Source organism: Protopterus annectens, chromosome 8.part0 (assembly GCF_019279795.1).
Source record: "Protopterus annectens isolate FY-2018-M chromosome 8.part0, PAN1.0, whole genome shotgun sequence".
Classification (NCBI taxonomy): Eukaryota; Metazoa; Chordata; order Ceratodontiformes; family Protopteridae; genus Protopterus; species Protopterus annectens.
Genome location: NC_056741.1, coordinates 1,504,159,368 through 1,504,185,608, shown reverse-complemented (window position 1 = coordinate 1,504,185,608; position 26,241 = coordinate 1,504,159,368). Strand labels below are relative to the sequence as shown.

The 26,241-nt window shown below is 43.2% G+C and overlaps 1 protein-coding gene across 1 annotated transcript in view; it reads right to left on the bottom strand.

Moving 5' to 3' along the window:
* The window catches only part of ST14 (ST14 transmembrane serine protease matriptase), a 1,989,024-nt gene extending 1,963,563 nt beyond the window's left edge, over positions 1-25,461 (bottom strand). The window contains exons 1-2 of the mRNA XM_044081090.1: positions 25,297-25,461; positions 11,352-11,482 (exon numbers count right to left, since the gene is read on the bottom strand). Coding sequence (XP_043937025.1) covers positions 11,352-11,482; positions 25,297-25,453 — 288 coding nt within the window. The 5' untranslated portion in view covers positions 25,454-25,461. The remainder of the gene's footprint in view (positions 1-11,351; positions 11,483-25,296) is intronic.
* Positions 25,462-26,241: the final 780 nt, after the last annotated feature.

The window sequence follows — 26,241 nt, the reverse complement described above, 5'->3', positions numbered from 1 at the left end:
GTGAGGGATAGAATCCAAGACTAGAGAGGAAGACTTTCCATACAAACAGCCTTACTACTACCTGGAAAACTGACAGACCCGGAGAAACCTCTCCCCCCATTTCCCACAGCTGAAGCAGCCAAAGTAGGCAGGCCGGAACCTACCCCAGATTCAAACTACCTGTAGAGAATCAGACCCGAGCTGTCCAGGGCCATGACACCGAGAAGGGAAGGATCCAGTGAAGTAGGAGCCTAACAAATCCCTCAGACCTGGCACTGAACTCTTGGATCAAAGACCTGCCCTTGTCCGGGATAGAAACGAGGAAGGGAGCTTCCTCAGATCAGATGCCAAACCTCTTGGGGATTTTGGATCCTGGGATTCCTAAACAAGTCAGATCAGAGGAGATGGTATCTGTTGGGCAGGTGTGCTTACGTATCAGAGATGGGATGGAGTTAGCAGGACCCCCCCATCTGGATCTCAGCCCAAAGTAGTCTCCACATCATCCTGTCCATGTCTGCTTCTGCAATGCTCCTCGAAGATCTGGATGAAGCAGGCCTACAAAGTTTCTTTGGAGTCTGAAACAGTTGGAATGGTACAGCCAGAGAAACCGACTTTAGTGCAAGCTCCAGCGACTGGATCTCATGGCCTGAAATCCAATGGTCTGGGATCAGAGTAGGATGAAGCGGGTACTGCAGAACAGGGGATACTGATCACAGCTGTTAAATCAGACGAGGTGTGTGGATCTGAAATAGGCACCATAGTCTTCGAATCCGAAGTTTTACTGCGTTTCTTACTGCTGGAGGGCTCTTTTCTTAGAATCCGTGAAGCCTTCAGAGGATTTTCAGGGTGTTTAAGCACAAGTAGTACAAGAAGCTGTTAAACCTTTCAGAATGAGCTTTTTGCACTAAATCGGAGAGAGTCCTGAGATTAAACGTGGCAATTGTTTCACAGGTGGATTTGATATGATCAGGCCTCAGGCAGCAGACACTTCTTGTGGCCATCAGAAATGGGGATCTTATGACCACAAGAAGTGCATTTTGTGAAACCGGTAGGTTTCTTTCCCAGATATTGGGGGGTGTTGGAGGGGGTAAATCAGACTGTTGACAAAACAGAAAAACCTTAACAGTGTAAAGAACTACACCCTAAGCTACACAAACTTCCTGAAATAAGAAAAGTAGTACAAGTGTTGGTAAATTTTAACACACAAATTACTTCTACTTGCGTGTGTGTCTGTGTGTGTGTGTATATATATATACAATATATAGAGAGAGAAAGGAGTGCCAAGAAGGCATGAGGAAAGGAGAGCAGTAAGAGAATACTGCATCAGAAAACCCCTAAAGCCAGTGATTAAGTAAAAAGGAGGAAGAGAACTAAAAACAATGACTAATATTAAGACAAAAAATAGTTTTAAAATAAAAAAGAGTAAAGGGTTCTCTCGTGCTCGAGATTTACTAGATTGACTTGTCACAATGGCAGCAAATGTGATCTAAGGAGTTGGAGACTGACTAGAGCATTATGGGTACAGGGAGGAGCTTGAGATTTGGATAGTTTTGCAGATGCAGCAGAGTCAGATCTGAGGATCCTATCAGAGAACCACTAGTGAGGAAGAATGAAAAGGACATCAGGTAAGTACATTACCTATATAAGGCAGATAGCAATTCACCACCACCTTCCAACCCTTGGCCATCCCTTTCTTGGGAGAAATCATACAGTTAGCCATCAGGGGGGTTTGTAATTTAGTCCCTAACCCTGCACCTGATGGCTGACAAACAAATCACTGCTGAGGCCATTTTATGCCTCCCCCATGGTACATGCACACACATGCCTGCAAGGACTACCATCTCTGGCCTGGAATGTCAAGCCACCATCCTAAAGAGAAATGTGTCCAAAAGAGGCCACATCTGCTATCTCCCAGAGCAAACGTGCTGTTATCAGTCACTCTCTCTCACCCTTCCCTGCCTCGTTCTCTCAGCTCTCAAGCTACTAGTCAAACTAAGGCCAACAGGGTCCTAATCAGGACTTCATTCCTCTATGCAACAAAGCTGCAGCCATGATGTTTCTAAAACGTTTGATTCCAGTACTTTTTTTTGCAATTTCTCTTATCTTCGGCCTTCATGGCTATTTTAAATCAGTCCTTACAGTTTATCCTTCATCATGAGTCTAGTGTGATATTCTGAGTCGATCTTTCTGTAATGATAAAACAGATAAAAATTCCATGTAGTCTTTTAATCAAAGTTTCTTACCCTGTTTCATGCACTTAATTGGCTATTTTCCTTTACACGTGCCAATCATAAAATATAAATTAAACAATAATGCAGAAGCAACTCTAGAAATCAGAAGCATAGCTAGGATGATGCGACGTGGGCAGCCACCTTGGACACAGTCTTACAGGTGCTAATGAAAGATGCCAGTGTGCCTTTAGTGCATTTCTGAATGCTGGTGTTGCACTCCCAGTCAGTACTGAATCTACAGGTTAGGTTTTAAAGAGAGCTTCCCCCCTACAATAAGAGTTTGAGGACTTATTTCCTCCTCAACTTAAAGTTGAGGGGAGTGCCAAACTGGACAGGCAGAGCGTGCTAGAATTGCTAGCTACAGTCTTGCCAGTAGTTGGACATTCATTTCTCTTCAAACACACTAATATGCAGCAAAATACTTCAAAATCTATTAACTTGTAAAATACATTTTCATCATCTGTGCTCCTTAACATTAAACACTAGAGATCAAGATTTCTAAAAAAGCAAGTGGGATAAGCGGATTATTCCAGAACAGGAAGATTTGGGTTCACCCAATTTGAAAGGTCATTTCAGAGCTACACAGTTAAGACTCCTATACATAACACAGCAGAAAACTTTATTTCAAAGTGGAAAGGAATGATGAAAACAGGGGAAGCTCAAGAAACAAGGAGAGGCTGGGATTTTGGATGCAGGCCTTTAAGGAAAACAATTATGCAGAATATTATATCCATAAAGAAGCAGAAAGTATTCTAAGAACTAAGCCAACACAGGGATTGGAGAAAGGAGATTCTGCCGATAGGGATGACTAAAATTAGGGATATAGACAATAGGCAAGAGGGTGCTGGAATTTGAGAAAACTGGCAAAGGAACTAAGTTATTTGAATCAAATAACTAGACAGGAAAAGATGATGGAATGGGAAGGCTCCAAGAATGTCTTTGGACTGCAGGTTAGCAATTGCCTTCCCTATCAGGAATTGATAAAATAAATAGGGGGTCCTAAATGAAAGGCCAGCCATGGCAGAGTTTTTAGTAGAATCTAGAACAGAAGAAACCATTAAAGAAACAGAGCATATAAAATATTGCATGACAACTGTAAGAATTAAACAGAGGAGGTTAGAAAGGACTGGGAAAAGAAACTGGATAAATAATTCAAAGAAACAATGGGAGGATATATTCATGTCTCCCAAAAATGCAACAATATCTGGAAGTGTTTGAAAAAAGGAAAAAAAATGATTTCTAAAGAAGCATAACAGGATTCCCTGCCACTGTCAAGACTTTCACAAAATATTGAAAAAGCAGATTACTACCTTAAACTGGCTCACTAACTGTTACAAGCTTTGGGAATGTGCAATCTCAAGTATTGTGTTCTGGTTTAGTCTTTCCAAAAAAAAAAAAAGACAATGTTACATTTCTGTCATAAGCAACAATCCAAAGGAATGTCAAGACAGCATATTTAAGTTATGAATTCACTCTCAAAAATGGTGACCTACGAATGGAATTAAATTCAGCAACAGAAATGTCTTCAGAATGCACCAATTACCCCATCCCACTGCACCCAAGCACAAGTATTCCAGCATGCCTTCCATCAAGGGTAAATTCTGATACCTGTCAAGCAGGGATGAGAAAAGGGAACGACACAACTGTCATCTGTGGCTGGGATGTTTTATGCCCAAATTCTTAAGGCAGCTGATGAGCTTGTTGTAAAGAAAGGGCCTACAATACCGAACAATCAGCGAGTACTCCCTTAGGAAAAATCCTAACTGCAATACTCCACACTGCTTGACATTACTAAACAGTGCCCATGCAATGAGCTAGCCATTCACAGAATAGCTGATGCCAGCTCAGCCATTCTATTCTCATCTGACTAATTCCTCCACCAAATGAATTTGCTTACACCTTAATCACGGCTTCTCAAGGCTACCCTCAGTCTGTGCCACAGAGCCAAATGGAATTAACGGATGATACAAAATGTGAAGACTTTCTCTTCTGAAACATACATAAACAATTCCACCCTCGTCTGTTAACGTCAAAATACGTTGAGCCACTACAACCTGATAATGCAAACAGACGTTTGCTATTACTGAAGCAGCTTTCAGTACCTAACCTGCAATTTCCCAACTAAAGCTCAAACATGTAATTCACATCTATGGTACATAACACTGTAAGAAACTTCTCTGTGTGGAAGATTTTAAGTCCATATATTTCTAGTTAATCACTGCATATTAATCAGATCAGACAATAATAGTAGTAGAAGTAGCAAACTTAAACTAGTTTTAAGTCAAAACAAAACAAAAAATAATAGAAAATATATAATTGTACAGCATTACTAAGTATTCGAAAGTAATCCAAGCAAGGCAGGCAGTCTGTTTCTAGTCGAAAATACTTTAAGTACACAGACAAGCGATCCAAGTAAAACAAAAAACTTTTGACTTAAGAAGAGTTTAAGTTTGCTACTTCTACTACTAATGTCTGATCTGATTAATATACAGTGATTAAGTAGAAATATATGGACTGAAAATCTTGCACACATTTCTTACACTGTTTTCTTTTTGGACCCACTACACTTTAATGGGTTTTAAGACTTCGGGAATACCATGGAGATTACTTGTTTTTTACATATATGGCACCATTCAGTCTTCACATTTGATAACATCACTTTACAGTAATATGAATGCAGCATGAAGTAATGTCTTTAAAGCACTGCAGTCAAGCCAAAAATACAATGTGAAACAGCAAAAACACAGCATATACCCTTTGCAGAGAGATGCAGGTCATGAATTCCAACCTAACAGGCATAATAGTTTACTCAAGAGCCATGCCATCCATGTAGCACACCACAGGAAACACTGTGGAACTCACCCACACTACCAGTGATCACAGTACAGAATGCTAGAACACCAGATGGAACATAAAAATTAAGGAAAAGGCTACACCTACCTGCCTCTTCAGATCCACAGAATCCACCTCTTCAAACAGCACTTTCATTACCTAGCATCTTCATTGGGCACCAAAAAATACTTAAATTATGGGCACTGTCTCAAAAAGAAAGTACAGTTGTGTAAAATCTTAACAGTATGTATCCTTCTCTTCACTGTCAGTATTCTTTACAATAGGGATCCCCTGCTAAGGGCAGCCTGATATCCAGCCAGTATACCAAAGTCTTTTGGTTGTAAAGGGTACGCAGATCATCACATGTACGCTCCACATGCATAGCATAGGGCATGAAGATGAAGTCTGGGTGTACCATCCTCAGAACTGAAATGCCCTAGTAAGAATGACAGTCCAAGGATAAGTAGGTAACAAGCACATTCAAAAGCAAAAAGGACCAGGGGAGGAGGGAGGGATGGTGGGAGAATGGAAGTACAGCAACAGTGGAAAGGACATCTATTATGGTAAGATTTTATACAACTGTACTATGTCCTTCCATATCACTGTTGCAGTATTCTTTACAATAGGGAGAGTGCAAAAGCAAAAGCTTGGGAAGAAGACTGGGAGCAGGAAGGACCAGCAGAGCTTTCTAGAAAGCCATCAAGAATGGCCCCGGCAAAGCCAGCTTTGGCCCTAAAACTGACATCCAACTTAACAATGCTTAGTAAAGGTATAAAAAGTCGTCCAGGTTGTTGCCTCAAGAACTGAATTGGTATTCAAACAATTGAAAAAAAAGTATCAGAAGAAGCCACAGAGCTAGTTGAATGAGCCTTAACAGAATGATGGCTCTTCCCATGAAAACAACAACAAAAACAAATTAGATATTCAAGAAGAAATGGTTTGCTTGGAAACCGCCAAACCTAAAGATCTAGGATGAAAAGCAAAAAGCTGTTCAGATTTACAGGAAGCTTTAGTCTAATCCAAATATCAGAGTTGTCTATGCAAATCAAAGGTGTGCAAAACTTTCACTAGCAGTCTACAGAGAGGGGGAAAAAGTGGGCAAGTGAATAGACTAAGACAACTCATTAACCACCTTTGGCATAAAAAGAACAGCAGGACACCCTTTCCTTATGGGGGGAAGGTGCTACAGACAAGAGAGATTGCAGCTCAGACATCTGACTGGCAAAAATAAGAGCCAAAAAGAACAGTCTTCCAAGAACAATGCTGTAAGGAAGCTGAAGCAGCAGACTCAAAATGAGCCAAAGTCAATTTCTCAAACAAAAGTAAGATCCCAGGAAACCTATCCCTCCTTCCTGGGAGCCCTAATGTGAAGGGTGCCTTTAAGAAATTGTCTGCTTTTAAATTTAGAGGCTGAAGGGGAAGCCAAAGGCAGGTAAGCAGAGACAACTGATAGGTGGGGTCTTAGAAAATTTGCCAACTCAGCATTGAGCAATTCACACAAACAGAACCAAATCATCCTCCCAGGTTAAGACACCATCTAAAAGAAAACCTCTTGCCCGAACAGAACATTTCCTAATGGTGGGTTTCCTGGCCTCCTGCAGGACTCAAAGCAGAGGAATAGGGTTCTGATCTGCTTTTTTCTATGTCCATGAGGGGACAGGTGGGAATGGATGAGAGATCTCTTCTCTTGTAGGAGTAGGTCCACCCTGTGATGACGGCCATTGGCAAGATGCAGAACAAGAGGGAACAAATGCTGTCTGGGCCAAAACGGAGTCACAAAGCAAGATTTTGGGAGCATCCTGTTTCATCTTTAACAGGACTTTCAAAATGACAGGAAGGAGAGGGAAGGCATAAAAACATCCTCTTCCAAAACAGTGAGGTCGTCCACCTTGCAAGACAGAGGACATGGGACTGGCACAAAAGAGTGGAAGTTGTTTGTTCAAAGGGGAGGCAAATAGATCTACTTGAGGAGTACCCCACTGGTGGACAAAGTCCAGAAACATATTAATGTGAAGCATCCATTAATGGGACGGTGTTAGGGACCTGCTCAGAGAATCTGCCACTATGTTCTGATCAGAGGGAATGTAAACCGTCTGAAGGGTCACCTGATACTGGATAGCTAAACCCAAAGCCTGAACGGTTCACCTGCACAGGAGATGAGACTTTGTCCCCCTTACTTAACATACCATATTACTGTGGTATTGTCTGTGAAAACCTTGATGGGCCCTGGAAGAAAAAAAAAAAGCCTGAATAGCCAGCAAAAGAGCTCTCATCTCCGACACTGATGCGGTCTTTCTTTTGTCAAAGCAACCAAAGGCCCTGTACCTTCAGAGGGCCGAAGGAGGCCCTCATCCCACATCAGAGGCATCTCTGAAAAGTTTGAGGGGGAACTGGAGGTTGAAAAGGAAGCCCTGGGTTAAGGGACAACTGATAAATCCACCAGTGAAGTTCCAGCTTGAGGCATGAAAATAGAGGGGCTGAAAAATCTAAAGGATGAGAATAGTGAAACCAAACTGACTTTAGAAACACACAGCTTTGCTAGAGGGAGCATAGGAATGGTACCATGTAACCCAGAGCTCTCAGAAATTCTCTGGTTGTGACTGAAGCAAGAGGAAAAGGGGATTGAAAGAAAGCAATGAGAGTTGTGGTCTTGGGAGGAAGCAGAGATGCCAGCATTGGAACAGTCTGGATGCTGGACCCCAGAAATGAATGATCCTGAGAAAGAGTCAGGAATGGCTTTTGGAAATTTATACTAAACCTCAGGCTTTGCAAGAGAGAAATGGTAATAATCTCTTGAGAGGAGGCCTGAATAAGCAGGTCATCGGGGTATGGAAATACATGCATCTCCCTTAGCCTGCAAAAAGGGATCACAGGAGTGGGGCAATAGGGAGGCCAAAGGACAAAGCTTAAAACCGAAAATGCCTGGAAGCAACAGAGAAACGTAAAAACTTCCTGAAAATGGGATGACTAGGAATGTGCACATAAGAATCCTTGAGATCTAGAGAAGCCTTAGGAAGTAGCAGAGGGAATTTAAGGGACAGCATCTGACAGGAAGGGAACCTTCAAAAAATTGTTCATCTGAGAAAGATGCAGAATGGGGCTGTGGGTGCCTTCTTTCCTGAGGACCAAGAACATTCTGAAGTAAAACCCCTTCCGCCTCGGTGTAGCTGAAACTTCTTGAATCATGCCTTGAAGCTCCTCTAGGGAAAAAAGGTCAACTATTCCTTGAGGCAGCTGAGGAATTCCCAAAACAAAGGGTGGGGGGATTTCCAAATCAAAAGAATGCAGAGGAGTCTTGGGTGATCTTTACCCAAACAGGAAGTGACAGGGAAAGATGCAGAGAAAGAGAGGAATGTAACTTAGAACAGGATAGGCAGACAGCACCTGGTTTGTCAGGGAAAGGAAGCTTCTGAGTAGAAGTAATTTAGGTAGTCTTAGCAGTTGAGGTCCTTCTACCACCCTTTTTACCTTTTCAGGGCAATGGCAAGACTGTCTGAATAAAGGTAGAGTTATCAGGATAAATCCTCAAACTCTGGCACAGGGGAAGCAAAAATATGCTTCAACTCATGTAAGGCCTTGCCCTTTTCTTGAAAGGACTTGAACAACTCTGCAGCAGCACCAAACAGAGGAAAAGCCATCAATTTAGCCTAGATATCAATAGGCAAAGGCTCAAGTCTACGCCAGGAACACCTCCTCAGAACAAATCCAAAAGCATCAGCTGCATCATAGTTGCATTTAATGGAACGGTGAACTACTTGGGAGGACATCCTAAGCAAAGCAACAGCAGAGGCCCTCTCCTCAGAATGCTGGGGATCAGAAATAGCCAGACAGGCTAGGGTGATGTACCTAGTCATATGTCTGACAGTTAACAGCTCCAAGGCTAGGGTAGCAGAAGTATACACCTTTTTATCCAGTCTCTCCATGGTTCTGATATCCTTATCAGATGGCAGCAATTTAGTGGAAGGCAACAATTTGGAAGGCTTATCAGAACCCACAGACACCAGAGGGGTCAGCAGAGGGATACTTATAAAGAAACTTGCAGTCCTCAGTCACTTTATAAAACCCATCAGTTTTTTTTTTTTTTTTTTTGGGGGGGGGGGGGTGCAAGGGGTTCCAAAGTCAGGAGCCCGAGTAGCAGTGGAAAACGCATCCAGCAAGGCTGAAAGAACAGGAGGAACAGAGGGTCTAGGAGACTCCATTTGTAGAAGCTCACATTACCTCTTCTGAACACCAACCAAGTACAGACCCATTTGAAAAATTCCATCATTCTAGAAACAGTATCACCAAATATAATCTCCTCAAAAGGAGGAGTCAGGACTGACTTCTTCCTCAGAACCATAACCAAGTGGCAAATGAATTGGAGGAATAAGTCAGGGACTTCATCAGAATTAGCAGCATCCTTTTCAGAACAATCCTGCTCCTTGGATCTCTTAAGGAGGGTAGAAGTCCAGGGGGAGCAGGAACAGAAACACCCAGTGGAGCCTTAAGAACCATAAAGGTATTAAACAGTGAAGTTGTGCCATTCACTCAGAGGATCTTTTGGAGCAGGCAAAATATGTTTGGCACACTGCTTCTTTTGAAGGGGATGTCAACCTTGAAAATTGTTGAAGGCTCTGACCCCTGACTGCACTCAATAATGGTAGTCAAAATCTCTTGAGGAACACCCCTAGGCCCTTCAATAAATCAGTCACTGATCAGAGGCGAACGTCTGCAAAACCTCTATGGTCATGTGTAGCATAGAGTCCATGCTGGCCTCCTTAGTGGTTGCGGCACAGGAATCAAAGCTGAAAAAATGGACAATCCTCCAGGCTTTCACCAGCCTCAAGACAGACATCTGGTGGAGGCGGTACAGCTGAAGAATCAGACCTGACTTTCTTGGCCTTTTTCTTTGCAGACAGCTGGCCCTTGGGCTGGGAAGATCCTTACATAGTATCCTTTGCCAACAATTTTAGTTGTTGGTTCTCTAAGCAAATTGCGAGGGAAGACTGACTACTCCACGTCTTGGGGACAAAGGACTGAAAAATCTCAAAAGACTTATGTCGTGGTAAGTGCCTAAACAGAATAAACACTGCTTGTGACTATCTTTATGGGGAATGTTTCTCCAATACTGGCATTATGACATCTGGCAACCAGAAACAAGGCAAACCTAAGATAATGAAACCAAAAACTGCAAAGGGGCAATTATCTGAAGGTGGGAGAAACCAGAAGACAAATGAGCATTTCAGATTATCGAAGATGGTGTTCGGACTGGTAGCAAAGAAGTTCTGAGGATGACACATCCATATGTCATCTTTATGCCATATGTTTTGCACAGGAAGTGTAGGTACAACATACTGCATACCCCTTACAAACAAAAGGCTTCAGTATACTGGCCAGACATCGGGCTGCCCTTGGCAAGGGATCATTATCGTAAAGAATACTGCAACAGTGATATGGAAGGACATGTGCGGTTTTCACAGATGAGGAAATCCCTTCATAAGCCACTGAAGCTTGCTGCAAAGCAGAGGTTAGTCCACACCTGAGAGGGCAAAAAAAGTAATTCCTTCCCATCATACAAAAGAAAGTCATTTATTGCCCCCAACAATCACTCTTATGATACAAAAAAATGAGTGGTTTAAAAAAGTAGAAGTAAAGTAACACCACCAAACACACAAAGAATGTTAAAAGAAAAAAAAAGGAATGTTTTTAAATACTACACAAGGTGCATCAGTCTTGTTGGAAAACAAGCTCCTCCATATGTGGAGACTGCACTTTTGCTGGAATGGTTAGTGTGCAACTTTATGTTTTACCACAATGAGATATAACTCACAAATTATCAAAAGATGTTTAAAGTACTGAACCATAACACATTCCACTGTTAACAGGCTTTTCACCAAACAGTACCCACCCCATGTGCGTGTGTGTACACACAAATATCAGGCATCCAGCCACCTTCCAATCTACTCCATTATAAAAGGGCTGTGGTGCAAACAAAGACATCTGAAGGAATGCAATGTTGCACTCTGAGGTGGAAAAAGGAAAAGAGGGTTGATTTAGAACAGGGTCTTTGACTTATGACTGAGCAGGCCAACAATTGTTCATCATATGAGGGTAATGATGAAGAAAACTGAAAAATACAGGCATACTGTTACCTTTCCCAACCATAAATGTCACTATAAACTGGAAAAGCATTACAAGGCACAGGCAGCAGCATAATACAACCTACTGCTATACTTTCTCTGAAAGATGTACAAACCTGCACACACTACTGTGTCCTGTAAAAATCTACCACGGTAATTCAAGAAAATAAAAGCTGTACAAAACACTTACCGTATCTATGACCTTTGAAGCAAGGCTAATAAACTCTGATGAATTTGAACGTTCATACGCATCTACGAATTCCAAGTTGGTTATTGTCATTGTGCCAGTATACAACCTCTGGATTTGGTTTGCTTTCCGAACTGAAGGGAAAAATAAATCCTAGGTAAATTTAGAGACTCAGAACTTTTATCTTTTTATTTCTGCCACTTCAGTTTTCCCCCACTCCCATGTAGGTTCAGGTAATTAACTTTTCCAATATGAAATACCCAGTCAGTTTTACTACAACTAGAATGCAGTCACTATTTCAGAGCAACTAGTGACCTACAATACATACATTAACCATGTGCAATAACCACCCTTGTTTCATTCGCCTGGCCCAGAAATCATTTCCCACACTTCTAAACTCCTACCACATTCTCCCTAGTGATTCACCAAAACTTTCTTATGGGAATATTACACAAACATACAGAATGAAGCAATTTATGAAACTACAACCAAAGGTACATCTTGTAAAATACACATGGATATACATTCGGGTGTTTGCTCAATTACTCTCCCCAATGGATTCAAATGCTACAGAGTAGCTTACACTTAACTGCATTTCCTTGCAAAATTATTATGAAACTTCTCGCTGGGTCAGTTCTTACTGCAGCAAATTTTACCCATATGCTCACTCATTTGTAGTCCTGAACTGTTGAAACTGCTCTATCTACCGAGTACGCCGTTTCCTGGTTAAATTCAATTGATCCAATTTAATGCCACTGCATTCAGGCTAACTTGCCAACGCTAACAACTTAAGTATATTAGGGACATTGTTTGGGAACTGTGAAAAGTGTCAACTTCAATATGCCCACATTTTATGAACAAATTTACAAGAGAGGCAAAACTTGCAGCAAAGTCCTCGGATTGTAAAAACAGCTTTTTAACAACTAGAAAAAATTTAAATCACCTAAACAAAACCTTAAGCTTTTACAGTCTACAATAAATAGCCTCTTAATCACTTTGCATTACCAAATTATAGTCGCACAGTTCAACTCCCACTAAATTCAGATTGTAGCCGCCCTTCTCAAGAGTACCCTCCACATTCCCCAGCTGAAACATACCCTACAAAGTACAGTTTTGTACCTACCATAAATGTAGATGTTCGAAGATCCACATTGCTGCAGTCCTAACACTTGGGTAGTCCGCTGTCCCTCGGTCGGCCCGAATATCAGAGTATAAGGCTGACGTCGGTCAAGGCGCATTTGACTGACATCAGAACGTCAGGGTACAAATGCGCATGACCGACGTCATATCCTCAGTCTTTTCTTGCCCCAGATGTCAGAAGACCCTAAAAAGAAAGGTCAAAACCCATAGACAACAACTAAACAACTAACCAGCCTAACACCAAAAATATGTACAAAATATATACAATTATACAATTATACCTCAGATGGATAACCCAACCCACACAACCACCTCAAACTACAGAGGGGAAGGAGGGAGGGTAAATTGGACTGCAGCAATGTGGATCTTCGAACATCTACATTTATGGTAGGTACAAAACTGTACTATGTTCTTCATCTCACACTGCTGCAGTCCTAACACTTGGGTAGAATCCCAAAGCAGAGGTAAGGGAGGATGGCTAAACTATAATGAAGCAGGAGCTGCCAAAATGCCCTGCAACACAGCAGTGGCAAAACCAGCCCTGGATTTAGAGTACAGTGGAAGGTGGTAATGCTTAGAGAAGGTATGCACTGAACTCCAAGTGGCTGCCTCCAAAATATCCTTAGTAGCCACCCCCCTCAAAAAAGCTGTTGAAGTGGCAGTAGCCCTAGTGGAATGAGGCCTAATCCCAGCTGGAATCTCTTTGCCATGATGGGAATAACAGAAAGCAATGCAAAATCCAATCCACTTAGAAATAGTTTGTTTTGACACAGGCTTGCCCTGAGAGCACAAAGCAAAAGAAACTAATAACTGCTGAGATTGTCTGAACCCTTTAGTTCTGTCCAAATAATATCGTAACTGCCTGTGTACATCTAAAGTGTGCAAAATCTTTTCCCCTTTAGTTTGGGGATTAGCATAAAAAGTAGGCAAATGAATAGTTTGGTTTAAAGCCACACTAGAAACCACTTTAGGCATAAAGGAAGGATTAGTACGTAAAGATACCCTATCCTTATGGAAAATTAAGAAAGGCTCAACTGCCATAAGGGCCTGCAATTCAGAAACCCTTCTTGCAGAGGTAATGGCCAACAAAAAAGCAGTCTTCCATGACAAATATTTCAACTCAGCAGTAGCTGCAGGCTCAAAAGGTTGTAGAGTGAGTTTCTCCAACACAAAATTGAGATCCCAAGCAGGAATAGGAGCCCTTCGTGGGGGTCTTATATTCTTTGCCCCTCTAAGAAATTGCTTGAACAAAGGATGAGAAAACAATGGTGGGTCACAGTCGTAGTGAGCTGAAATTGCTGCAGCATGAATCTTAATAGAAGAGAAGGACAAACCTTTGTCCAATAACTCAGTAAGATATTGAAGAGCCACACTTAAATCAGGCTCAGAAACATCCAAATCCTTAGCTGCACTCCAAAATAAAAATCTCTTCCATTTATCTGCGTACACTTTCCTTGTACTAGGCCTTCTAGCTTCCAAAATCAGATTCAAAACTTGTTGTGGAAGTTGAGACCCTCTATGTTTTAAAACAGAATATGCCATGCTGTTAGGTGAAGAGAGTGAAGTTTGACATTGAGCAAATGACTGTCCTCCTGGGACAACAGATGTGGAATCAAAGGTAAAGGCCATGGAGGCTTCTGTACTAGACTTCTCAGTAATGGGTACCAGTGCTGTCGAGGCCAATCTGGCGCTATCAAAATCATCCTTGGCTTGTCCTGCCTGACCTTTAGAAGTACCTTTGGGAGGAGAGGCAGAGGAGGAAAGGCATACACATGAAGATTTTTCCAACTGAAAGAAAGAGCATCCACTTTCCAAGCTGTGGGATGAAACCGCTTTGTGCAAAACTTTGGCAGCTGGTGGTTCAGTGGAGAAGCGAACAGATCTATGTCTGGAGTTCCCCAGGACACTGTCAATTTCTGAAATACATGAAGATCCAGTTTCCACTCGTGGGGATCTATGATTTGTCTGCTTAACACATCTGCTAAGGAGTTCTGTGCTCCCGGCAGAAACCTTGCCTGAAGACTTAGTTGTAAACTGAGAGCAGTCTCCCACAAAATCATTGCTTGCCTGCATAGAGGATAAGAATGTGTTCCCCTTGCTTGTTGATGTACCACATGACAGTTGTGTTGTCTGTTAGAATCAACACCTGCCCTGGAAGAAGTAAATCCTTGAAAGCTATTAATGCAAACTGGACTGCTAACATCTCCTTCAAGTTGATATGTAGATGCTGTAGTCTGACAGGCCACTTGTCTTGTATCCACTTTCCGTTTAGATGAGCTCCCCAAGCTTTGTCTGAGGCATCTGTCGTTAAAAATTGACTCGCCTCTGGCCGGGTCACAGAGAGTCCCTTGTTTAGGTGACATTCCCGAGCCCACCACAAAAATTCCTTTTGAATGCAAGGTATTATTTGAATGACAGTGTCCAGATGTTGGCAGTGCTGTGTCCATACATTTTTGAGATACCATTGCAACTTCCTCATATGCAGTTTGGCATTGGGAAGCACCAGAATACAAGATGCCATGAACCCTAAGGCTTGAAGGACTGTCCTTGCAGTCAGCCCGGACTGAAGAGATAGATGATGGAAGTAAAGGGAAAGATTCTTTTGTTTGTCCGGGGTTAGAAAGGCCATCTGGGATGCTGTATTCAGTCTTACACCCAGAAAGCACATGTCTTGAGAGGGTACTAGACTGGACTTTATTTCGTTCACAGAATACCCCAGGCATCTTAGCACTGCTATCACATATTCCAAATGACGAAGAAGCTCGTCCCTTCCTTGAGCCAGAATCAGGCAATCGTCCAAATAAGGATAGATTTGTATTCCTTTTAGCCTGAAGAAAGCTATCACTGGAGCCAGAACTTTCGTAAATACTCTGGGCGCAGTAGATAAGCCAAAGGGCAATGCAGAGAACTGATAGTGAGAATTCCCAGTCCGAAAACGCAGATACTTCCTGCAACGTAGCCTGATAGGAACATGAAGGTAAGCCTCCTTGAGATCCAAAGTTACCATCCAGTGATCCTTGCCCAGTAGAGGTAAAAGCTGTTGTAACATCAACATTTTGAACTTGGGAATGTCCAGATAAGTGTTGAGGATAGATAAATCCAAAATTGGTCTCCACGTGTTCCCCTTTTTTGGCACAAGGAACAGGCGAGAATAAAATCCTAGGCCCCTTTCTGGCATAGGAAGCTGTATGGCCCCTATTTGGAGTAACAGAGAAATTTGCTTGTGAGCCTCTATTCTTTGTTGAGGAGGAATGTCTGGCATGCCTTTGAAAGGAGGCAAGGTATGGAAATAAAACCTGTAACCGTGATGTATGATATCCAGTACCCATCTGTCCTGGGTAATCAAACTCCAATTTTCTTTGAAAAGTGCCAACCTTCCACCCAAAGGTGCTGCCAGGCGAGAAGGTTCTGGCAGCTGAAAAGGTAGGTCATTGGGTCTGTTTACGAAAGGACTGACCCCTGCCCTCACCCGAAGACTGTGCAGGAGAACTCCCTGTTTTAGGCCTGAAAGAGCCCTGACCTCTGCCCCTGCCACGTCTAGATCTACCCCTAGACTGGGAATCATAAGAAGGATACGACCACCCTTTAGTAGGCCAATTTCTACTAAACTTTGGAGGCTGAACCTGCAAAAAATCTTTAACACTCTGCATAGACTTAGCCTTGTCTTCCATTTTCTTTAAAACTGCCTCAACAGGAGAACCAAACAAGACATCAGATTGCAAAGGGGCATCCAAAATCCTAATTTTAACATGGTCAGATAAATTTTGATCCCTCAGCCAGGCATGCCTGCGAAGAACTGACCCAGTGGCAGCCACCCTAGACGAGGCCTGGACAGCATCAAAACCACATTGCAAAGAATGCTTACCCACCTGTTCAGAAACATGCACTAAATCTTGTAACTCTTTACAATCAATACCTTCCGCCAGAGCATCAACCTTAGATTTCAACTGTGAAAGAAGATAATTTTGATATTTCAACATGTGAAACTGGCAATTCAAAGCTCTCATGGCTAGAGTGGAAGAAGTATAAACTTTCTTTCCCCACCTATCCAAGGCCCTGGCCTCTTTATCTGCCGGAACTGGATTCTTGACAACAGAAGCCTTAACAAGGAGCAGGAGGCAAAGAATCAGGATTAAGAGAAGCCTCTGCAAACACATCTTCCACCACATTCAGAACAGGAGGTATAGCTAAAGGCCTATGCTGGGGTAAAAACAAAAATTCCCTAAGCCTTTTCCTGGAATCAGAGAAATCCTGACCTTCCCATTTGAAATGCTCTCTCATGGAGTGAAGGGTCTCTGAAAAAGAAAAATCCTCAGGAGGAGAAGCAGAAGGAGTAGAATCATCCACATCAGAATCAGAATAATGAGAATACTCCTGCAAGTCTTCAGCCGAAGACTCAGACACATCCGAAACCTGCTCATAATCCCCCAACACAGGTTCCATCCTAGGCCTCTTATCAGGAGGGGGCATAGAGCCTCTAATCAAAGTAATTAAATCTTCTGCCATTTTAAGCATGTGCTTCTTGGGCACTGAACCTGAAGAACTAGGAGTGACACCCACAGAAGCAAAAGTAGACCTGCCTCTAGGAGAAGCCTTGGAAGCAGAAAGAGAGGGCCTAGACACCTTAGGAAGGGAGGGGAGTACAGTTACCTGAGAAGCCCCTACAGCCTGACCTGCCTCCTGGGAGGCCACATCCTGTAAAAACACAGTTTCTCCCTGGGACTCCAGAGAGGCCTCCGTCAGAACCACCGGTTCCACAGACGCCTCTAAAGAACCGGCGTCCGGTTCGGACGACTCCTTTAACCTAGGTTTAACTGCCTTGTCTTTGCGCTTCTTTGAGGAAGCCGGCGTCGGAGTATCCGACGGCATATTGTAATTGCACTGCTTCCCAAAGACCAACCTGGCACAATCCAACCTACGCTTTATAGTGCATTTATTGAACCTAGCACAAAAGCGACACCCAACAACGTCGTGCTCAGGTCCCAAACAAGGTATACACAAATTATGGTAATCTCTATGCGGTATCTGTTTCCCACAAGAAATACAGTTATTCACTTTTTCTGACATCCGGTAAACCACTGAGGCAAGAAAAAACAAAATATTCCCCAACGGGGTACTTAACCAACTCTGACTTCGGTCTGAAACTCCGAATTCGAAAAATTTCAGAACGCCGAACGGCACTTGCAACACTGCTTCTGCATCGGACCATGCGGCAAAAAAGACTGAGGATATGACGTCGGTCATGCGCATTTGTACCCTGACGGTCTGATGTCAGTCAAATGCGCCTTGACCAACGTCAGCCTTATACTCTGATATTCAGGCCGACCGAGGGACAGCGGACTACCCAAGTGTTAGGACTGCAGCAATGTGAGATGAAGAACATCTTTAATTTCAAGCATGTCCCTGCGTCTTACATCAAAGATACTCATTTCCAAGTTAAACATCAACCACCCTCACTCCAGATAACTAAATTCAGAAATCTTGCTGCTGACACCATGGTTCACCCCATATTCACACTTATAAACCACCCACAGGAAAAGGATGTACCCACTCGTTGGAAAAAAATCTAGCATCCTACCACTTCACAAAGGAAGCAACTCCACAGAACATAACTATAGGCCCATTATTATCCTTTTTCCTCTAGCCAAGGAGTTTTGAAAAGTGTATTCAATCTCAGCTCCTTAAATTCAAAAACCTACTAACACCTTTAAAACGAGGACTTTACCCTCACCACAGCAGCACTGAAGCTTTACCACCACCAGACTGATAAAGTGGTTTGATACACCGTGAAAGCGCTTACTGTTTTGAATTAAAGTTTAATTTACTTTGCCAATCTGCAGTGTTGGATTTTGGTACTTTTGTTTTTTACTTTGATTTCTTCATTGTACTGGTCCATTCTTATTCCTGGTGTTGTGCTTTTTTAGAAATAAAGGAAACCTTGTTTCAGGAGATTCTACACATTTCTAATGCATTTAACACATTCTCCATTCCCATCCTCTTGCAAAAACCCTCTCATCTAGGTCTTGGTACATCTCTATTATCCTATTTCCACAGCTGATCCCAAGCCAAAAAATGACTTAATACCCATTCCACCTTTCTTATGGTCTCAACAGGGGTACCCCCAGCACTCAATACTTAGAACGCCTATATTCAAGATTTTTATCACCTCCATGCAGAAACAATGCAATCCTAATTCAGTATGCTGATAACGCAAACAGACAAAACCAAAAAAAAGCCGTTGAGTAGAATGCAGTACTAATTTCCACTTCAACACGAAGGTGACACCATCCACGTACTTGCTGATAACGCAACACTAACTTGCAATAATACCAACCTTCACATACAAAACACAAGACTCACTTTCATCTACTGAATCATGGTGAAAGCCCAACAACTTCAACCCCCAAAAAAAGTACAGTTTTGTACCTACCATAAATGTAGATGTCCGATAGACATGCAACTGCAGTCATAACATGTGGGTTGTCCTGCCTCAGGCAGCCCTCGGTCGGCCGGATTCCAAAGTCTGGGTCTGATGTCGCATTTCTCTCCGACGTCAAGAGAGGCTGGAGTACATAAGCATCAGCCGACGCCATTTTCTTCAGTGTTTCTTGCCCCAGATGCCAGATGCCCTCCAAGGAAGGCTGTAATCAAATTGGAAGACAAAAACAGGATTCCAAACAAATAAATGAGCAATAAAACAAATACACCATAACAGATATCCCCAGCTAAGAGAAACAGGGATAGGAGTGGACCCTAGGCATAGAGGGGTATGGAGGGAGGGAAAATCCGACTGCAGTTGCATGTCTATCGGACATCTACATTTATGGTAGGTACAAAACTGTACTATGTCCTTCAAGAATGCAACTGCAGTCATAACATGTGGGTAGAATACCATAGCTTAGCTGGGGGAGGAGGAATGCTCTAGGAAAATGAAGGTGTGGCAATCAAACCCTGCAGGACTGCCAAAGCAAAGCCTGCTCTGGATCTGGAGTATAGAGGGAGATTGTAGTGTTTGGAGAATGTATGCACGGAGCTCCATGTAGCAGCTTCTAGAATGTCCTTGGTAGGCACCCCTCTTAAGAATGCTATAGAGGTGGCTGTAGCTCTGGTGGAATGTGGTCTGACATTGGCTGGAACAGTCTTTCCATGAAAGGAATAACAGAATCTGATGCAATGTCCAATCCATTTAGAAATAGTCCGTTTTGAAATTGCTTTTCCTTGGACTGCAGGGGCGTAAGCTACAAAAAGTTGTTCAGACTTCCTACTGGCCTTGGTTCTGTCCAGGTAGTATCGAAGTTGTCTGTGAATGTCCAAGGTATGCAACAGTCTTTCCCCGTTATTCTCAGGGTTGGGGAAGAAAGCAGGCAGATGAATGGCTTGATTTAAAGAAACCCTAGATACCACCTCTGGCATAAAAGTAGGGTTGGTCCCTAATGAAACCCTGTCTCTGTGAAAAATAATAAAGGGTGGTATTGCTATTAGGGCCTGTAGCTCCGAAACCCTTCTTGCTGAGGTAATTGCCAACAGGAAAGCTGTCTTCCATGAGAGAAATTGCAAGTCAACTGAAGCTGCTGGCTCAAATGGAGGTAGAGTCAGTTTTTCTAAGACAAAATTGAGGTCCCAGGCTGGCGCTGGGTCCTTTCTTGGTGGCTTAATGTTCTTGATTCCCCTGAGGAATTGCCTTAGTAAGGGGTTAGAAAAAACAGGAGGATCAGTGTTGTATCTAGCTGAAATAGCAGATGCATGTATCTTTATGGAAGAATATGAGAGGCCGTTCTTTAACATATCTGCCAAATATTCCAAGATGAGTGGGATGTTCAACAATGATGCATCATGTCCCTTGCTGGTATTCCAATTGCTGAATCTTTTCCACTTTGCTAAGTAAACCTTTCTGGTGGTTGGTCTTCGAGCCTCTGTTAGTATCCGCTGAACTTCCTTGGAGAGAGATAAGCTGAAGTTATTTATGGGATCTCCCAGGCTGTTAGCTGCAGTGTCTGAAGATTTGGATGCAGTGTTTTGAAATTGTGTTAAGTCAAAAGTAGAGGCCACTGGGGAAGGGCCCACCTCCTGGTGTGACATATGCTCCGTAGTAGTGGGTACCATTGCAGTCTTGGCCAGTCCGGAGCTATTATGATTCCCTTGGGTTTCTCTGCTTTGATCTTTAGTAATACTGAGGTCATCAGTGGCAGAGGTGGGAATGCATAGATTGCTAGGGAGTTCCAGTTGAATGAGAGGGCATCTATTTTCCAAGCTTTTGGATGGTATGTCCTTGTGCAAAATTTTGGTAGAAGATGGTTGAGGTAAGAGGCAAAAAGGTCCACTTCTGGCTTGCCCCATGTCGAAGTGAGTTGTCTGAAGGCCTTCGGATGTAACCTCCACTTGTGTGGATCTGTGAAATTCCTGCTTAGGCTGTCCGCCAACACATTGCCTTTTCCGGGAACAAACTGGGATTGTAACTGGATGTTTAGGCTCAGTGATTTCTCCCAAAGCTGCATTGTCAGTCTGCAAAGGGGGTAAGAGTGGGTGCCCCCCTGCTTGTTTATGTACCACATCACCGTGGTGTTGTCTGTCCGTATCATTAAATGGCCTTGCTGGAGTTGGTGTTGAAAGGCCTCGATGGCATGCATTACTGCCAGCATTTCCTTTTGGTTTATATGCAGATGTGTTTCCTTTGGAGACCATTGTCCTTGTATACACCTGCCTTCCATGTGCGCCCCCCATCCAAGGTCTGAGGCGTCTGTAGTCATGATCTGTGTTATCTGTGGTTTTTTGAATGACATACCTGTGTTTGCCTGGCTCACCGAGGCCCACCATAGGAATTCCTTTTGTAGGCATGGAATGAGTGGTATGATTGTCTCCAAGTTGTTGCTGTGTTGAGACCAAATGCTTTTTAGGTACCACTGAAGCTTTCTCATGTGTAGTCTTGCTAATGGGACCAGGAGAATGCAGGATGCCATGTAACCCAGGGCCTGTAGGAATCTCCTTGCAGTCATCTGGGTGAGTTTTGCTAAACCTTTGAAGTAATGAATTAACTTCTCTTGCTTGTCTTCTGTCAGGTAAGCCATCTGAGAGGCTGTGTCTAGTTTGGCTCCTAAGAAGATTATTTGCTGGGATGGCTGCAGTCTTGACTTTTGGAAGTTGACTGTGTATATCCCAGAGCTTGAAGTAATCATATGACATAATCCAGGTTTTTTGTCAACATCAATTTGTCGTCCGCTTGTATGAGGCAGTCGTCCAGGTACGGGTAAATTTGTATACCCTGGAGCCTGCAATGAGCAATTACTGAAGCCAGGCATTTTGTAAATACTCTGGGCGCAGTAGATAAGCCAAATGGCAATGCTGAGAATTGATAATGCTCTGGCCCTGCAAGAAATCTGAGGTATCGTCTGCAGCTGTGTCTGATAGGGACATGCAGGTATGCCTCCTTGAGGTCCAGAATAATCAGCCACGACCCCTTGCCCAGCATGGGAAGGAGTTGCTGTAGAGTCAGCATTTTGAACTTTGGTACTATGAGAAAGGTGTTTAATGCGGACAAGTCCAGTATTGGTCTCCATTGAGATTCTTTTCTTGGAACAAGGAACAGTCTTGAGTAAAACCCCTGGTCTTGTTCTTGTTGTGGAACTCTTTCTATTGCTTTCATCCGAGTCAGCAGAGTGATTTGCTTGATAGCCTCTGCCCTCTGATTTTGTGGTAAGTTTGGCATGCCTTGTTTTCTTGGTAAGGTATGAAAGTGAAACCTGTACCCTCGGTCTATAATGTCCAAAATCCATTTGTCCTTTGTCAGTCTGTGCCAGTTTTCTGCAAACAGAGATAATTTCCTGCCCAAGGGAGCTTCTAGTTGTTCCCTGGTAGGCGGTAGTAGAGGAAAGTCATTGAGATTGTGGTTGTGGGGCAGGTGAAACCCCTGCGTCACTTCTTTGGTTTCCTGGCTGCCATTGTCATCCCCTGTAAGGGCCTCTGTATTAGCCTCTTCCTCGGCCAAGTCTGTTCTTACCCCTTTGAAACTTTTCTGGATTAGGAAAGGACCAGTTTTTTGAAGGCCAATTCCTACTGAATCTGGGGGGTTGAACCTGGAGGAAATCTTTCACAGTCTGAACTGATTTTGCTTTTTCTTCGATGGTCTTTAACACATCCTTAGCATTTGCACCAAAAAGCTTGTTCTTTTCCAAAGGTGCATCCAGAAGTTTTGCTTTTACATGATCTGGTAGAGGTTGATCTTTTAACCAAGCATGTCTACGAATGACTGCCCCTGTCATAGCTGCCCTACATGAAGCTTCCAGTGCATCATATCCACACTGCAGGAAGTGATTGCTTACTTGCTGAGTGTTATGTACAGCTTCCTGCAAAGTCTTCCTGTCTAAAGGATCAGGAGTGGCTAATGTTTTTTGTAAATCTTCTAACAGATAATCCTGATATTGTAACATATGAAAAAGGCAATTTAAAGCTCTCATAGATAAGGTAGTGGATGTGTAAACCTTTTGCCCCATCTCTCTAATGACCTAGCTTCCCTGTTGGAGGGCAAAGGATTTTTTGAGGTGGAGGCTGAAACTCCTTTAGGCCCCTGTGAAATAGTTTCCAAATCAGCAGTATGGGCCCTGAATAAATGGGAATGAGTTTCTGGGACCCTGTAATACCTGTCTGGCTTGGCTGGAGCAGGAGGAAGAGAATCAGGGGTAGCACTAGAGTCAGAATACAAATCATCCAGAACATCAAGTACAGGAGGAATAGCTAAGGGCCTGTGCTGAGGCTTCTTAAGGAAAGTCCTAAGGCGTTTCCTAGAATCAGAGTATTCCTGACCTTGCCACTTGAAATGTTCCCTCATGGTGTGCAGAACTTCCCCAAAAGAAATATCCTCAGGAGGGGAGGCCGAGGGGATGGAATCTTCTGCATCCGAGTTCTCATAGGTCTGGAAGAGCTCTTCCTGGCTATCAGAGTGGACAGAGCCTTCAGAATCTTCATCTGAAGGAGTAGGGTCAGAGGGTTCAACCCGGGGCCTTTTATCAGGAGGAGGCTGGGATCCTCTCTCAGGATGGGCCTGTGAACCTCTAATCATGGAAATTAAATCAGCAGCCATGGACATAATTTGTGTCTCTGGAGTCGGCTGAGGTAAGGATTTAGAAGTAATATGCTTTGTTTTGCTGGCTGCCTTAGCCCTAGTGTAGGCCTTAATAGACATGGCCATAGGGGGCCTGGCAGCTCCACGTGCAGGAGTGACCTTGTCTACAGCAATGATCTCGGGCATTTCCTCGGTTTCGGTATCCGGAGGAAAATCTATAACTGGCGGAGTAATGTCTGGAATCGGAGTCGTCGGTAATGCGGTGTCTTTGGTTCGGAGCGGTGGAGAGACCGTCTCAGAGGGAACCGGAGCACTCGCGCTAGGTTTTGGCGTGGAGTCGGTGGTAGACGCGGGCCGAGGATGTCGGTCCCGGTCTTTTCGCTTTTTGGTGGTTTGAGATGTCGAAGATCCGACGGCATGGTGTAAGCAAAATTATCACCGAAAAAATCTTCAGCGAACTCCGCCCGGCGCCTGAGTGTGCGCTTGTTGAAGCGAGCACAGGCTACACAGGCAGAGACGTCGTGGTCTGGGCCCAGGCAAGGGAGACAGTAAGAGTGGAAATCCTTATGAGGTATTTGTTTACCACAAGAAAGACAATTGTTAACTTTTTCAGTAATTTCTGACATCGGCTGAGGCAAGAAAAGGTCCCCAACGGGGTACTTAGCTTTTTTGATGACTTCGGTATCGTAGAATACAGGAGCTGACCGACTGGCACTTGCGAACTGCTTCTGCTTCGGGCACCGCGCGGCAAGAAAGACTGAAGAAAATGGCGTCGGCTGATGCTTATGTACTCCAGCCGCTCTGACGTCGGAGAGAAATGCGACATCAGCCGACGTCGGACCCAGACTTTCGAATCCGGCCGACCAAGGGCTGCCTGAGGCAGGACAACCCACATGTTATGACTGCAGTTACATTCTTGAAGGACATCATACCAATGCTCCACCTCTAAACAATACAGGCCTGACAAAACCACATTCTCAAAATCACCCCATCAAACAATACCAGAACTGAAATCATACGCACCAAACTACTAGGGCTTACCATTGAAAACAACCTACAATTTAATATGCATATAAATAATGCTGTGAAAAAAAAAAAAATGGGTGCCCTATCAGCTGCACCCTGTTTTACTAGCAACTTTAGAAAATATGTTGCATCAACATTTCTTCTCCCTAACATGCTCCAAGTCTTCTCCAGTCATACTAACTTACATGCAAGTTAAGAGTCATTCCAATTAAAAAACAAGGGCATAATTAGGAAAACAGCATGTTATGATTACAGGGGTGGGGCTCAAAGCTACTTTTGGTTGAAGTCATTTCAACTAACTACAGAAAGGTGCTGACAGAACAGCACATGAGTTCTGCAGTGCCAAGAATCCCACAAAGTCAGTGCAACTAAGAAATTAAGGCCTTTTAACCACATTAACAAGAACCTTCCACCAGTGGGGATCACGACACAGAACCACTAGTGAAAAAGGTATGCTAACACTTGTGTGAACCCCTACCTACCTTCAGTGCTCAAAGTCCATACTTCTGTCCTGCATCTGTGCTCTCAAGTACTTAGATGAAGACAAAAAAAAAATCACTGCTCAGTATAAAATTTATAGTAAGGGATGTGCGAGAGAGAAGGCAAACAGGTCAACTATACAAAGAGACTCACTTATCACAAAAACATTCAAGCCACACACTGTATTCTTGAGAAGATAATGTATATACACATTAAGACAAGTTAATAAAAAAGCTGAAATATTACCATTGAAGTGCCACACCAGCAGCCCGACCATTAAGGAAAGCAGTAATGCACCAAGAACCACACTAGCAATCACAATATACTTCTTTGGTCCAGACTTCTCCACTTTTTTAGTGTTCATGGCTGGAAGGAATTCCAGCCCTTCTTCATAGCCAGTCATTTCCTAAGGAAGAGGTAAGAAAAAGTTTTACTGACTACATGCACAACAGTCATTTACCACAAAAGAAATCCAATAAGATAATCTTCCATGTCTGGACATATGAGATAGCTATGTACATATTATATAGTTCAAATAAGAAAAAAAGTACACCTGTGAGTATACTCACCTTAACAACAGATGTTAAAGTACACTTTTGTCAGTTACACTTGCCATTAACAGTGGATGTTGGACTTCCTCACTGCTGCAGTAGCATTTAATTATATCCTGCCTAGGATACAACCAGCCAGCTTCACAAAGCTCTGGCTTCCTCCCCCACATACCACTGACTGGTTGGGTAGCTTCAGAGGGAAATCAGCAGTCGGTAGACAACTTCAGGACTTTTCTTGCCAATACAATGAGCTTACTCATCCTGAACCTCAAAGATAAACTAATAAATAACATTATACCCCAAAATATAACTATATACATAAGTGGGAGGGTGGTGGATGGGTGCAGCTACTGCAGCAGTGAAGAATTCATCTTCTACTGTTACAGCAAGTATAGCTTACACAACTGCGCAAGGTTAATCATTCTCACTGTCGAGTAGCCTTTGGATATATGGGTTGATTACCAAAGCTTATCCAACCTGGGTGGAGGGACAAGGATTCAGAAGACCCTCTAGAACAGTCCTAAGCAAAGCCAGCCCTTTGATCCAGAAAAGGATCAGCAGTGGCGGAACAGGATTTTGCAAAAGAAGGGGCGCAGTCTAGTAAGTTGACTACTGGATGGGAGTGGGAAAGTGGGACACT